The 15,685-nt window shown below is 35.7% G+C and overlaps 1 protein-coding gene across 2 annotated transcripts in view; it reads right to left on the reverse strand.

Annotated features, from left to right (window-relative positions):
- LOC149781708 (5'-3' exoribonuclease 1-like) overlaps positions 1–15,685 on the reverse strand; it is a 218,249-nt gene that overhangs the window by 181,861 nt on the left and 20,703 nt on the right. The window contains exons 1-3 of one of the 2 annotated variants that reach the window (XM_089935808.1): positions 15,225–15,378; positions 12,432–12,563; positions 7,689–7,789 (exon numbers count right to left, since the gene is read on the reverse strand). In XM_089935808.1, coding sequence (XP_089791934.1) covers positions 7,689–7,789; positions 12,432–12,563; positions 15,225–15,299 — 308 coding nt within the window. In that variant the 5' untranslated portion in view covers positions 15,300–15,378. Of the gene's footprint in view, positions 1–7,688; positions 7,790–12,431; positions 12,564–15,224; positions 15,379–15,685 lie in introns of those variants that run through there. The other variant, XM_089935809.1, reaches the window with a different exon arrangement.

Genomic DNA, 15,685 nt, shown 5'->3' on the forward strand with positions numbered 1-15,685 from the left:
GGGTATTATAAGCAATGAAGGGATCAAAGGTTGTAAATTGACTACCTTACTGTTGTAATATGGGGGGTTTAAGGCCAGGTATGGGATGTTTTGATGAGGGTATTAGAAGCAATGAAGGGATCAAAGGTTGTAAATTGACTAACTTACTGTTGTAATATGGGGGGCTTTAAGATCAAGTAGGGGATGTTTTGATAAGGGTATTATAAGCAATAAAGGGATCAAAGGTTGTAAATTGACTAACTTACTGTTGTAATATGGGGGGCTTTAAGATCAAGTAGGGGATGTTTTGATAAGGGTATTATAAGCAATAAAGGGATCAAAGGTTGTTAATTGACTACCTTACTATTGTAATACGGGGGGTTTAAGACCAAGTAGGGGATGTTTTGATGAGGGTATTGTAAGCAATGAAGGGATCAAACGTTGTTAACTGACTAACTTACTGTTGTATTATGGGTGGGGGTGTTAAGGCCAAGTATGGGATGTTTTGATGATGGTATTATAAGCAATGAAGGGATCAAACATTGTTAATTGACTACCGTACTGTTGTAATATGGGGGGTTTTAAGATCAAGTAGGGGATGTTTTGATGAGGGTATTATAAGCAATGAAGGGATCAAAGGTTGTAAACTGACTACCTTACTGTTGTAATATGGGGGGGTTTAAGGCCAAGTATGGGATGTTTTGATGAGGGTATTATAAGCAATGAAGGGATCAAAGGTTGTAAATTGACTACCTTACTGTTGTAATATGGGGGATTTAAGGCCAAGAATATGATGTTTTGATAAGGGTATTATAAGCAATGAAGGGATCAAAGGTTGTTAATTGACTACCTTACTGTTGTAATATGGGGGGTTTAAGGCCAAGTATGGGATGTTTTGATGAGGGTATTAGAAGCAATGAAGGGATCAAAGGTTGTAAATTGACTAACATACTGTTATAATATGGGGGGTTTAAGGCAAAGTATGGGATGTTTTGATGAGGGTATTATAAGCAATAAAGGGATCAAAGGTTGTAAACTGACTACCTTACTGTTGTAATATGGGGGGTTTAAGGCCAAGTATGGGATGTTTTGATGAGGGTATTATAAGCAATGAAGGGATCAAAGGTTGTAAACTGACTACCTTACTGTTGTAATATGGGGGGGTTTAAGGCCAAGTATGGGATGTTTTGATGAGGGTATTAGAAGCAATAAAGGGATCAAAGGTTGTAAACTGACTACCTTACTGTTGTAATATGGGGGGTTTAAGGCCAAGTATGGGATGTTTTGATGAGGGTATTATAAGCAATGAAGGGATCAAAGGTTGTAAATTGACTAACTTACTGTTGTAATATGTGGGGTTTAAGGCCAAGTAGGGGATGTTTTGATGAGGGTATTAGAAGCAATGAAGGGATCAAAGGTTGTAAATTGACTACCTTACTGTTGTAATATGGGGGGTTTAAGACCAAGAATATGATGTTTTGATAAGGGTATTATAAGCAATGAAGGGATCAAAGGTTGTAAATTGACTAACTTACTGTTGTAATATGGGGGGCTTTAAGATCAAGTAGGGGATGTTTTGATGAGGGTATTATAAACAATGAAGGGATCAAAGGTCGTAAATTGACAAACTTACTGTTGTAATATGGGGGGTTTAAGACCAAGAATATGATGTTTTGATAAGGGTATTATAAGCAATGAAGGGATCAAAGGTTGTAAATTGACTAACTTACTGTTGTAATATGGGGTGGGGGTGGTTTAAGGCCAAGAATGGGATGTTTTGATGAGGGTATTATAAGCAATGAAGGGATCAAAGGTTGTAAACTGACTACCTTACTGTTGTAATATGGGGGGTTTAAGGCAAAGTAGGGGATGTTTTGATGAGGGTATTATAAGCAATGAAGGGATCAAACGTTGTTAACTGACTAACTTACTGTTGTATTATGGGTGGGGGTGTTAAGGCCAAGTATGGGATGTTTTGATGATGGTATTATAAGCAATGAAGGGATCAAACATTGTTAATTGACTACCGTACTGTTGTAATATGGGGGGTTTTAAGATCAAGTAGGGGATGTTTTGATGAGGGTATTATAAGCAATGAAGGGATCAAAGGTTGTAAACTGACTACCTTACTGTTGTAATATGGGGGGGTTTAAGGCCAAGTATGGGATGTTTTGATGAGGGTATTATAAGCAATGAAGGGATCAAAGGTTGTAAATTGACTACCTTACTGTTGTAATATGGGGGATTTAAGGCCAAGAATATGATGTTTTGATAAGGGTATTATAAGCAATGAAGGGATCAAAGGTTGTTAATTGACTACCTTACTGTTGTAATATGGGGGGTTTAAGGCCAAGTAGGGGATGTTTTGATGAGGGTATTATAAGCAATGAAGGGATCAAAGGTTGTAAACTGACTACCTTACTGTTGTAATATGGGGGGTTTAAGGCCAAGTAGGGGATGTTTTGATGAGGGTATTATAAGCAATGAAGGGATCAAAGGTTGTAAATTGACTACCTTACTGTTGTAATATGGGGGGGTTTAAGGCCAAGTATGGGATGTTTTGATGAGGGTATTATAAGCAATGAAGGGATCAAAGGTTGTAAATTGACTACCTTACTGTTGTAATATGGGGGGTTTAAGACCAAGAATATGATGTTTTGATAAGGGTATTATAAGCAATGAAGGGATCAAAGGTTGTAAATTGACTAACTTACTGTTGTAATATGGGGGGCTTTAAGATCAAGTAGGGGATGTTTTGATGAGGGTATTATAAACAATGAAGGGATCAAAGGTCGTAAATTGACAAACTTACTGTTGTAATATGGGGGGTTTAAGACCAAGAATATGATGTTTTGATAAGGGTATTATAAGCAATGAAGGGATCAAAGGTTGTAAATTGACTAACTTACTGTTGTAATATGGGGTGGGGGTGGTTTAAGGCCAAGAATGGGATGTTTTGATGAGGGTATTATAAGCAATGAAGGGATCAAAGGTTGTAAACTGACTACCTTACTGTTGTAATATGGGGGGTTTAAGGCAAAGTAGGGGATGTTTTGATGAGGGTATTAAAAGCAATGAAGGGATCAAAGGTTGTAAACTGACTACCTTACTGTTGTAATATGGGGGATTTAAGGCCAGGTATGGGATGTTTTGATGAGGGTATTTATAAGCAATGAAGGGATCAAAGGTTGTTAATTGACTACCTTACTATTGTAATATGGGGGGTTTAAGGCCAAGTATGGGATGTTTTGATGAGGGTATTATAAGCAATGAAGGGATCAAAGGTTGTAAATTGACTACCTTACTGTTGTAATATGGGGGGTTTAAGACCAAGAATATGATGTTTTGATAAGGGTATTATAAGCAATGAAGGGATCAAAGGTTGTAAATTGACTAACTTACTGTTGTAATATGGGGGGCTTTAAGATCAAGTAGGGGATGTTTTGATGAGGGTATTATAAACAATGAAGGGATCAAAGGTCGTAAATTGACAAACTTACTGTTGTAATATGGGGGGTTTAAGACCAAGAATATGATGTTTTGATAAGGGTATTATAAGCAATGAAGGGATCAAAGGTTGTAAATTGACTAACTTACTGTTGTAATATGGGGTGGGGGTGGTTTAAGGCCAAGAATGGGATGTTTTGATGAGGGTATTATAAGCAATGAAGGGATCAAAGGTTGTAAACTGACTACCTTACTGTTGTAATATGGGGGGTTTAAGGCAAAGTAGGGGATGTTTTGATGAGGGTATTATAAGCAATGAAGGGATCAAAGGTTGTAAACTGACTACCTTACTGTTGTAATATGGGGGATTTAAGGCCAGGCATGGGATGTTTTGATGAAGGTATTATAAGCAATGAAGGGATCAAAGGTTGTAAACTGACTACCTTACTGTTGTAATATGGGGGGTTTAAGGCCAAGTATGGGATGTTTTGATGAGGGTATTAGAAGCAATGAAGGGATCAAAGGTTGTAAATTGACTACCTTACTGTTGTAATATGGGGGGGTTTAAGGCCAAGTATGGGATGTTTTGATGAGGGTATTACAAGCAATGAAGGGATCAAAGGTTGTGATGTGATGTGATGTGATTTGGATTTTTAACGTAGCTTTAACAATTTTTCAGTCATATCGCTATGATGTCTGCAATGTGGCAGTTTATAGTGCTGTCTAGCACTGGGGCATCATGCCGCAGACATGTAGCATGATGTCCCATCCAGTCACATTATCCTGACACCGGGCCGACCAGTCCTAACACTAACCTCTTAATGCTGAGCGCCAAGCGAGGCAGCTGTTAGTACCATTTTTGTAAGTCTTTGGTATGACTTGGCCATTGATCGAACCCACGACCTCCCGCATCCAAGGCGGATGCTCTAACCACTAGGCCAACAAAGCGGTTTCTTAAAACAGAATATGTGAAGCCTAGAACAAAGTTAGAAAGAAATAGTATTAACATGAACTAACATTTATTATCATCCTCCATTACTTATTAGGTGTTATATATCTTAAAGGTAGCAAGTCAGCTTGTTATCAATTAATAATTGATTTTTAAAACAGTAGAAATATGGTGGTTGGGTATGGCCAAGTATGGGATGTTTTGATGAGGGTATTATAAACAATGAAGGGATCAAAGGTCGTAAATTGACTAACTTACTGTTGTAATATGGGGGGGTTTAAGACCAAGTTTGGAATGTTTTGATGAGAGTATTATAAGCAATGAAGGGATCAAAGATGGTGATGGCTTTTAATAAATATTTGCTGACCTTTGTTGGAGGAGGAAAAAAAAGAGAGATTGACCAAACAATGACTTCAACAGAAACACCTGAAAATGTATTTTTATTCTATTCCATTGTTTCTTATTTTGTTCAAGATTTCTCTTTGAGGATTATTTAATGACAGATGATAACATGATTTCACCCAATGCCATTGCATGCTGAAAAATCCTCACTGGTTAATAAATGTGAAACCTGGGATTACATCTTATGTCTAAACTCACAAATTTTCTCCTCATGATGTACATGTACTTATACAAGATGAGTATTGATGACACATTAGCAACCCTAAAAACATGGCCATGGAAAAACTGAAGTCGGGTGCTTTCTTTTTGAGCGCAGTTATTTTTAATAACATAGAGAAGACACTATCCATTTATTCATGGGGAACTCAGACCAGAAAACTAAAGAGGGCATGTCAAGTTTGAAAATAATCAAAACTGTCATCATTAGTGATCACCAGTCAGTGATCTTGTGAAGGAAACAAAAAGGCTTGTGAATTTTAGAAAAAATCTTTGCAGTGAGCAATGAGATATATGCCTCCTCCTTTCTGAGTAGTTCAAGTCTCGGATTCAGCCAATGTGGGTATGTGAGAAAGCTTGAAAGTAGCTTCTTGTGGGTCAGTGGTTCTTTCCGGGGTTTTCCCAGGCTCTTCCTCCACCACTGATACTGGCCAGTATGTATAACCTATCGTGTGCTGAAAAATGGCATTAAACCCTACAACAACAACTTTCTGAGTAGACTCTTATACACTGAATCGCATTAATTAATCACAAAGAAGTATATTTTCTTCTCTGTATCAGTCTTTGAAATGATCTGACAGTGATCATTCCAACCTTCAGAAAAGGAGAATAAATCTTAAAAAAAATCTTTAAGCATCAGTTTGCTAAATGAATAACGGACAATCCCTGCAACAATATCATGACTCAAAATCAAATAACTCTTGAGATTTCCATTTTGAGATCTCCATTATGGCTCTTGAGAGTTTGGTGTCAAGGGTCAAATGACTCCACTGTTTTGAAACCTATTGAGAACCCTAAGTTTTTGGCAATATCAGATCTTCAATGATAAGTTCAAATTTACAGTCAGCTTTGAAATCTAATTGTTTTCTCAAATTATGAACAAGAAAGCAAATGAAAGCATAATATGGTTCAAATATTTTATCTTGTTATAATTTTCACAAAAATCAATTATTTTCAAGGACATGAGAAGGGATTTCAAAGCCCAAGAACACTCAAGAATATTCAAGGTGCATACAAACCCAGCTGAGCCAATCAGATGCAAAATCACCTCATAAATATGCACGTGTCACTCATAATAAATTAACAAAACATCATTATGATATTAGCAGCTCCTACTGACTAATCAGATTTAAAACTGGATCAGAAATACCATCTCTTGAGTTGTAAGAAGCTCAACCAATCAGATGCAAGATCATCTACCTCATCAACATGTACGGATCACTCACATAAAAGATCTTATGATTTAAGTCCATTTACCAAGTTGAATCAACATTGGATTAGAAACAGTCTTTTCATTGGTAACAAGCTCAACCAATCAGATGCAAGATCACCTCATCAAAATATACGGATCACTTACATAACTGGCCTGAAAATTTAAGTCCATTTACCAAGTTGAATCAACACTGGATTAGAAACAGTCTTTTCATTGATAACAAGCTCAGCCAATCTGAAGCAAGATCACCTCATTAATATGCATGAATCTCACTCATTATAAAACAAGATCTTTATCATATAAACCGATACTCAAAGTTTGATCAAAACTGGATCACAGATACAGCTTTCAGGATGGTAATAACCTTTGCAAATCTGACGTAAGATCACTGTTAATATGCATGGATCTCAATCATCATTGGACAAGATAATGATTTTAATCTGCACAGATCTCACTCATTACTGGACAATATTATGATATTAACATGCATGGATCTCACTGATTACTGAACAAGATTATGATATTAACATGCATGGACCTCACTCATTATTGGACAAGATTATGATGTTACTATGCCTAGATCTCACTCTCAATATTAGACAAAATCACCATGTTAATATTCAGGGATCTCACTTATTACTGGACAAGATCAAAATGTTAATATTCAATTATCTCACACATTGGATGAGATCATGATGTGAATATGGATGAGATCATGATGTGAATATGCATGGATCTCAATCAATATGGGAAAAGATAACCATGTTAATATGCACTGATCTCTCTCATTATTACAATTATCTGAGATGTTGATGGCACCACAGATTCATATTCAAAGTCAGATCAAAATCAGATTTGAAATATAGCTTTCCAAGTGGCAACAAACTCAGCCAATCAAATGCATGATCACCTCAAACTTGACCAAGATCTTGATGATATAACTCTTACATCAAGATCTTCAAAAATTGGATGCGAAAAATAGCCTCCAGAGTGGTAACAAGCAATTATTGATGGATGCAGCATAATACACTCACCTGACCGTCATCCACTTACGCAAAATGTAAAGGATTTAATGATCTAAACTAGGAGTAATCTATTTCATTTATTGCTGCGATAAGGTGGCATTACAGCCTTTTTACTATCTTTAAAAGTCAGCTCAAATTCAGTAGTACAAGGATGGGTCAATGCTAAATTGTAGCAAAAGTATTTGTGCTGTAAAGGCTGACTACTATTTTAGATGTCAAAAAGAAAAATGGATAATGAGAAGACTGAGGGACTTAAACTTCAGTGGTCATCAGGCAAAGTTTATCTTTGAATTTTTTAAAACCAAAATATGAATACCTCTTCCAAAGAAACAAGATAACCTTTTGTGTTGAAATAATATAATTTTTTGTGGTGAAACATGACAACTTTTTTTGTATGGAAACATAACTTTTGGTTGAGTCCTATCAAGCAGGCTATTTGTTACACTGACCACCATACCTGAATCGCCGTCCTCTCTGCTGATTCATCTTTGCTCTTGGTGCCACCCCATCAACTGCCATGAAGAAAACCTTTCTGGGTTTGATCATCCGGAACAGGAACTGGTAAAAATGTTTCATATTAGCAAAGAATTGAATTTATATTACACTGTCAATGTTGATTTCCATAAGTATTATCAAGACACAGTTTTGGTAAGCAGGCAACTTCTACCATCATGTCGAGTTCTTTGATTCACTGATGATGACTTGGAATAAGTGCTGATTCATTTTGGAGACAATTATTCTTTTGAAGTCTTTCCTTATGCAAAATTTTATGAATTTGAAGGCAGCAAAGAACATGTCATCCCTCTTCTTAATCAATCCTTACGTGTCTTGGCAGAAAATACAACAGTGTAATCAATGAGTACTAAAATGGCTTCCATAAGGCTTTTAGTAGTCTCCAGTAGCCAGAGCAAACATTAACTATCATGCACAAAATAAATGTAGACTAAAGTGATCTTTACAACAAAATGGTGGCCTCTGGGACAGCACAAAAGATATTAAACAATAAACGAGAAAATTCTATTATATATCAGAGAAGAGATACCACAGTTTGTTAAGAAAACCAATGATTAATTTTGTTTCTCTTTGTTTAAAAAAAAATCATTTTTCTTAAAATCTTCGAAGCTATAATAATTGTACACCCCATGAAGCCAGATTTTACTATATGGAATTGTAGGCTTCAAGCAAGCTTTGAGTGACACCCAATATGACCTTATAAAAGAATAGTTCAGTCAGCAGTAATTAGCTTCATCTGCATATACAACATAGTTCATGCATCAGTAATCACAATGATCTGCTCTACAGCACAGTTCATGCATCAGTAACCCTGATCTGCCTCTACAACACAGTTCATGCATCAGTAATTACCCTGATCTGCCTCTGCAGCATAGTTTATACATCAGTAATCACCTTGATCTGTCTCTACATCACAGTTTATGCATCAGTAATCACCTTGATCTGTCACTATAGCACAGTTCATGCATCAGTAATTACCTTGATCTGACTCTGCAGCATAGTATATACATCAGTAATCACCTTGATCTGTCTCTACAGCTTAAGCATGCAGTAGAGTCATCTTATTTGTATATTCATTCACATATACAATATAGTTAACCTGCTGACTGTAACCTATCATAATACAGATTGTATAGTCATTAATATTGAAAGTTCACTGTTCAAGCAAGATGTTCATTCACACTACAAACTACACAATGTCATAAAGGGCTGTATATAGTATGGAATAAAATGTAGTCAACAATTAAACAAAGATTCTTAACTGATGTTAATAAAAAAACAAAATATAAGCGGGTGGTACTAATAAAGATCCATCCAATTATCAAGTTTCATGACTGTAACAAAATCCGCACCCAAAAAATGATTTATAAATACAAAATTTAAACAGTCACAAAAAAGGTGTAGTACTTATTAAAATGCTTCACCTCTCCAAGTTTCATGATTCTAGTGAAATAATATGCACATGACATGTGGAAAATGTCATGAAGCCATGAAATAAATCAAACAAGTAACTAAAGATAAAACCAGATTAAATGTTGGTCATGATATGCTTCCTTTGTGACAATGGTGAGGATTATAACCAATGAATATCATCATCAATCTCACAATTCGAACATGCTGAGTACTTTGGAAATGAAAATTAAATAAAATTTGACCACAATGTAGTGTAAAATGGGCATCATCATGACCAACTACCATACTGAGGGAGAAGCTACGATAGCTCATTTCATACAGTGTCAGACTTGTAGTCCAAGGGTCAAAGGTTCAATGCCTGCCCAGGGTACATTGGGTTGACTGCTTGAGTGTGTCCCTGGGAAAGGCACTTAGCTCCTATTTCCTGTGCATAATATAGACAAATAATGTGTACTATGGCTAGAATGCAGAGTATAAATGTGCAGAACCTGAATCATTATAAACTGAACATCTCTCTCCTTTCTGGACATTCCTATGGTCAAATATGTTGCAAACCTAAACTTGTCTGAGCCGAATCTGAGCTTGTCCCAGGCACCAGTCATGTGGATTTGTAAAACCATGCTGATGGAACCACACTGGCTTTTTTAGTGGTTTCAACAGCATTTTTAATTCAAAAGCTTAACCTATGCCAGCAAAATCTGCAATGAAGGTCACAATGACCTTTTGCTGTAAGGATGTGGCACTAACAGTGATGCATACAATTTAGTTTGATGATTGTAGGATCAACAGACTTTGAGATATAAACTTAAACAACAAAACTGAAAAAATTCAATAAAGCATGAAATATGGGTCACAATGACCCATTTTGTGACGCAGGTTAAATAGTCATCAAGAAGCATCCGTTGGCAAATATGATCCTAGGTATAACTGTATGCATAACAGGGTGAATAAACCCATCTCATAATTTGTTAAATGGAAAATCTTAACTATGCCAGTAAATATTTAATGTTGGCTATGGTGGCCTTCTTTTGCTCGTAGGACATGGTACTTACAGAGAGGCATCCAATCTAGTTTGACAATTAAAGCATGATCAGAGCTTGAAAAACAAACTTACAACAAAATTTAAAGTTTTCAAAACGCTTGAAAGATAGACCAGTAACCTACTTTTATAATTAGCCTGCAGTAACAGGGCTGCTACCTCGAGTGGAATGAAAATCAAGACGCTAAATGAAAATAATCAGGATTTGGAAGAAGGAAATAAACAGGATCAGTGATTGCAACCATATATTCACAAAATTTCCAAGTTTTAATGTAGTACTCATGGACTTTCTACATCACTTTTGCTCTCTTTGAAGGAGGCAGAGCCACTGTAAATTAAAAGGTATGAACTACTGCAATGTTTACAATCTTATGACAATGACAAGAACAAGGATTTACAATAAGGCAGCAAAATAGCGTTCATGTGAGACTGATATAATGCCAATTGATTCTGAATATTGAACATTTTGACTTCTGATTCGCTTGTCCCTCTCTATCAATTCAATTTTATTTCGATATCAGACTCAGCTACCTTTTATATTCTGGCACTTTTAACAATTGTGATTTCTGGCAAAATTTGAAAAATTAGAATTTTAGGATTTTAAAAAAATCAGGATGATCATGAGTAAACTGTGATAAGTGACATCCCTGTAGTACTCATCAATTTGCATCTCTGGAAGATTCATTATACCAGGTGTGTGTGTACAAAAACAAAGAATCTGCATGAATGGAACAAATTATCCATCTTAGCCCCCAAACACAGGGTAAAGGTGCTATAAAACCCACTTCCAACTGTTGCCAAGCATCTAGGGAGAAAGAACATTTAAGTTACTATGACGATGTTGATATCTATATGCTTTGATATGTACAGGTGCTGAGAGTAGTACAAGATCTCTATTCCACTTTCTAAAAATAATGAATTTAGAGAAATCAGAAAAGTAACCATATGACCCAAATGCCTGTGCCAATATGATGTAACTGAATGGCCAAAATAGTAAGTTGGGCTATAACTCCATAGCAATGAATGGGGAAAAAAAAGGGCTAAAACTCCATAGCAATGACAATGAATAGGAAAGAGGAACAAAATCAGAATTGATGAAGCCTCATACCAAATTTTTTTTAGGCAAATAAATCCTTTAAAAAATGTTAATGTGTGGATACTGAGGGGCAGGTTCAAAATCAAACAAGGGCTAACACTCCATAACATTTTATGCAAAAACTGAAAATTAAACTTGAACTGGGCCTTAATGTAAAGTCTCACTCCAAATATGATTTAAATATATGACATCCTTTAAATGTTCATTAACAGAAACAAAATTGACAAACATATTTCTCGATCAAACAGGGGCCATATATCAACAAACTTTTGTGGGGAAAAAAGTGAAAACAAACTTGACCTAGGTATTCTTAATGAAAACCTCATATCAAATTCAATTTCAGTCCACAAAGTCATTCAGAGGCAACTGAATAGAAACAAAATTGAGAAGCATAGTTCAAGGTCAAAACATCATCCATAACTCTACCAAAACTTTACAACATTTTGCCAGAAAAGGTGAAAATCATGTTTGATCTGGGTCTTTCTAACCTAAATCTTTCCACTAAATCTGAATTCAATAAATAAAATTGTTTTAAAAGTTACTGAACAGAAGCAAAACTAAGTTCTAAATTAAACAAGGGCCATACACAATTTTCCTGGAAAAACTCTAAAAACTGAACATGACCTGGGTGTTCTTAATGTAAATCTACCTACCAAAATCTGATTTCAATCTAAGAAATCCCTTTAAATGTTATAGTATGCAACTGACATCGAATGTCAAAGTACTAAGTCAAACATGGGCCATAACTCTACACACGGCTGCTCTAAACTGGTGAAAATCAAAGGTGAAAATTTTCTGAATATAAACCCTCACATCATATTAGGTTTGAACCTGTTGACAAATTACTGACCAGAAATTAAATATACTTATAACATAACAAAAAAGATGTAAATGGGCAAAACAATGTATACTCCAGATATGGCAGGATTATCCTGAACACCAAATATACCTTTGAAGCTCAGTAAAAAGTTTAAAGATGCATGTCAGTTGTATATGACCACGAATCCACATATAAAATATAGTCTGATATAAATAAATCAACTTTGTACTGAAATGCATTCACATATACAATGGCACATGAAGGAAAAAATACATGTAAAACTGTAAGGGCCACATAACACTGGCTCTGAAATACATACCTCCAGATAATACATGATGTCACTAAAAATCTTCTCCTCTGTGATTCTGAAATGCGGGTTGTCATCTTCAGGATGAGAGCACACATGAATAATACCATTCATGTCCAAGTATAGATTGTCAAATTCTGGAATCTGTGAGAAGAGACAAAAAAGAATCTGTAATTATAGAGTAACTATGTTCCAAATATGATCAGAAAATGATGGTCTGCAGAAAATGTAACATTTTCCCAACACACGATGGTGCAAACACATATAAACTCATGTCCTTAGGAGCTAAAAATCTGGCTGGTACTTAAAGTGTTGGTTATCAAGTTATGACTGCTGTATCTTCTTTCTGCTATTAAAATGAAACCCAACATATTAATGACTGGGCTCAAAAGAGCAAAACAGTATACAGGTACATCTTGCATTTACAGTGTACAGGTACATACAGCTTGCATTCACAGTGTAAAGGTACATACAGCTTGCATTTACAGCATATGGTACATAAAATTTGCATTTACATCATACAGGTACATACAGCTTGCATTCACAGTGTACAGCATACAGGTAAATACAACTTGCATTTACAACTTACAGTTAATCTTGCATTTATAGCATACAAATAATCTTGATATAGTAAAACAAGGCTGCACAGCTGTAATCATTGCTTCCTTACAAGCACAGTCATACTGGGAAATATGTCTACCTTAGACAATTTTTCTGCGATAAATTCAGTGATAATACTTACTTGTAAAGCTTCTTCTTGTTGTTGTTATATGGTTTAACGCCATTTTCAGCACAATATAGGTTATACATGGCAGCCAGTATTAATGGTGGAGGAAGAACCCGGGAAAACACGGAAAGAACCACCGCCCCACGAGAAGTACTGGCAAGCTTTCTCACATATCCACATTGGCCGAGCCCTAGACTCAAACCCACGCAGACAGAGGTGAGATGGCAGTGATCCGTGACGGAGAGCGCTTTAGACCACTCAGGGCCCCCTGTAAAGCTTGTGTGATGCATAACATAATTTCAGTCAAAATGCCATACTTAAAACAAAGTAATGCTAATAACAGAGATAAGGAAATGGAAGCTTATAGCAGTTTACTCTCTAATTTGTACTAAAGGTAATCCCCAGTACACATTTGTCAAAAGCATGCATAATTTCCAGTTAATAATGTGTAGGTACACAGACTAATGTGAGGCTTTCATAATGTGAACTTTTGTTGGTGTTATCTCCCAGTGGGGTAATGGAGAGCTGACTTTAATCAGATTGGATGCCAAATTGCCTTGTTTTGTTTCTGCTGGGGATAATTTGAGTCTTTTGGGGATAATTGGTTAAAGCTTTTGGGGATTCAAGACCAATAACATTTTTTAAAGACTAATGACAACAGTTCCTAAACCTGTACACTGTGAATGCAAGCTGTATGTACCTGTATTTATCTCCTGGAGTATACACTATTTCCATATAAAAAAAAATCATTTTCCATCATGGGATAAGGTGTAGGCAGTGTTAAAGAGAGTTATCATTTTTTAAATATTTTTAATTTCATTCTCATTAGTGAAGAGTTAGAATGTCTAACTTCTGGAATTTCCTCTTGCTTGCGTCATACATATACGTTACAAGATTTGCTTCATTAAATCCTGAATCTGTCAGTTTTATTAACAAATAAACTGGCTGAATTTCCTACCAATTACGAAAAAAATGAACGACCCTGTATTGTCATTTAATCAGATCATAAAGGCAATAGACCCTTATGTTGATAAAGTGCCTTTCATTAATTTCACTGCATTGATATTGGTGGTATATGATCAAATGGTGATCCACTTATGAGTATCTGTGTTGAGTAAACACAATATAACAAGGACATTTAAAGCACTACTAATTAGCCCAACTCGTTTTGATTTTTTTGTAATATTTTGACTGGCTGATAATTTCACTTACCCCAATATACAAACAAGAAATATGAGAAATCACGCATATGTGACAGTTATTAATGGCCACTTACCATATGAAGAAGTGTAGTTTGATTTAAGCATTCAGTATGCCCACAGGGCAGGAATATCCAGATAAAGGTAGATACAAAGTTTGAAACATGAAAATTAGCTCTAGCTCAGCTTGCTTTAAAACTGAATAAAATCAATTGCCCTGGACTAGAACATTAGAAAATGTTACTTGGCTGACTTGGAAAATGTAAAGCCTGGAATGTCGGGCTATTCAATTTTGATCAACTGTGATGTCAGCAATTTGTTTCAGACATTAAATTTTGTTTTATAATAAAATAGTATCTCTTTTACAAAAGGCGCTATTAATATAAATTATAATCACAAATTACAATGCAGGTGAGATCAGTATCATATTAAAGATAAACTCTACTCAAAAGTTTACAATTATGAGAACCTTGAATTTTCGAGGGTAACACATATACATAATGCTATTATGGACAGAAAAAGGAGCAGTGAATAATGAAACCCCAAGCATACCAAATTTGTATGAATTTTTCAAGCTGTCTGCACCAATATACTTTCACACCGACATATAAAGCTGGTGTCACTGTCAGCCCGTGTCAAAATGTCTTCACGTAACCTTTTTCAGTTCGACTACAATGACGTCTTTTGAGATTACTACATATTTTCTGAAAAAATATTTGCTCAACACAAATACAGAAGAATAATGTGGATATAAAACGAAAGTGTATGGACCATGGCGCGATTACGCAACGTTCTGCAAGTGAAATCAAAATATGAAAAGAGGTGTTAATCAAATTTACTGTATGGTTAAGAATCTTGGTTGCTAAGACGATGATCTACCTGAAATTCCTTGACAACCTCGCTCAGACATGGATATCTTTCACTTATCCATCTATAGAACTTTGGAACACCCATATTTGCTGTTTACTTGCTGCAAAAATTGTGCATAATAATTATCACAATTGAGACAGATCCATATTCTGAAAGTAAGTTTCAAAGATCTCGCGAAATCTCGCGCACAGCTTGCATTTAGTTGGGTTCTATAACATACCTTTATAAACTATGAATCGGAAAATAACAGAGAACCGACAACCACCCCCCCCCCCCACCAAGAGAGAGAGAGAGAGAGAGAGAGAGAGAGAGAGGAAAATTTAGCGAAATGCTCTGCAGTAGCAAAGTCTACAAATTTGGGAATATAAAGGCCAAAATGTATACAAATATAATAAATCTGAGTTTTGCCAGTTGTCGCTCATATAGCTTTATAAGGCAGATATAGCAGTAGTTTGGTAAATGCCTTGCAT

Source organism: Sinohyriopsis cumingii, chromosome 15 (genome assembly GCF_028554795.1).
Source record: "Sinohyriopsis cumingii isolate HCF-2022 chromosome 15, ASM2855479v2, whole genome shotgun sequence".
Classification (NCBI taxonomy): domain Eukaryota; kingdom Metazoa; phylum Mollusca; class Bivalvia; order Unionida; family Unionidae; genus Sinohyriopsis; species Sinohyriopsis cumingii.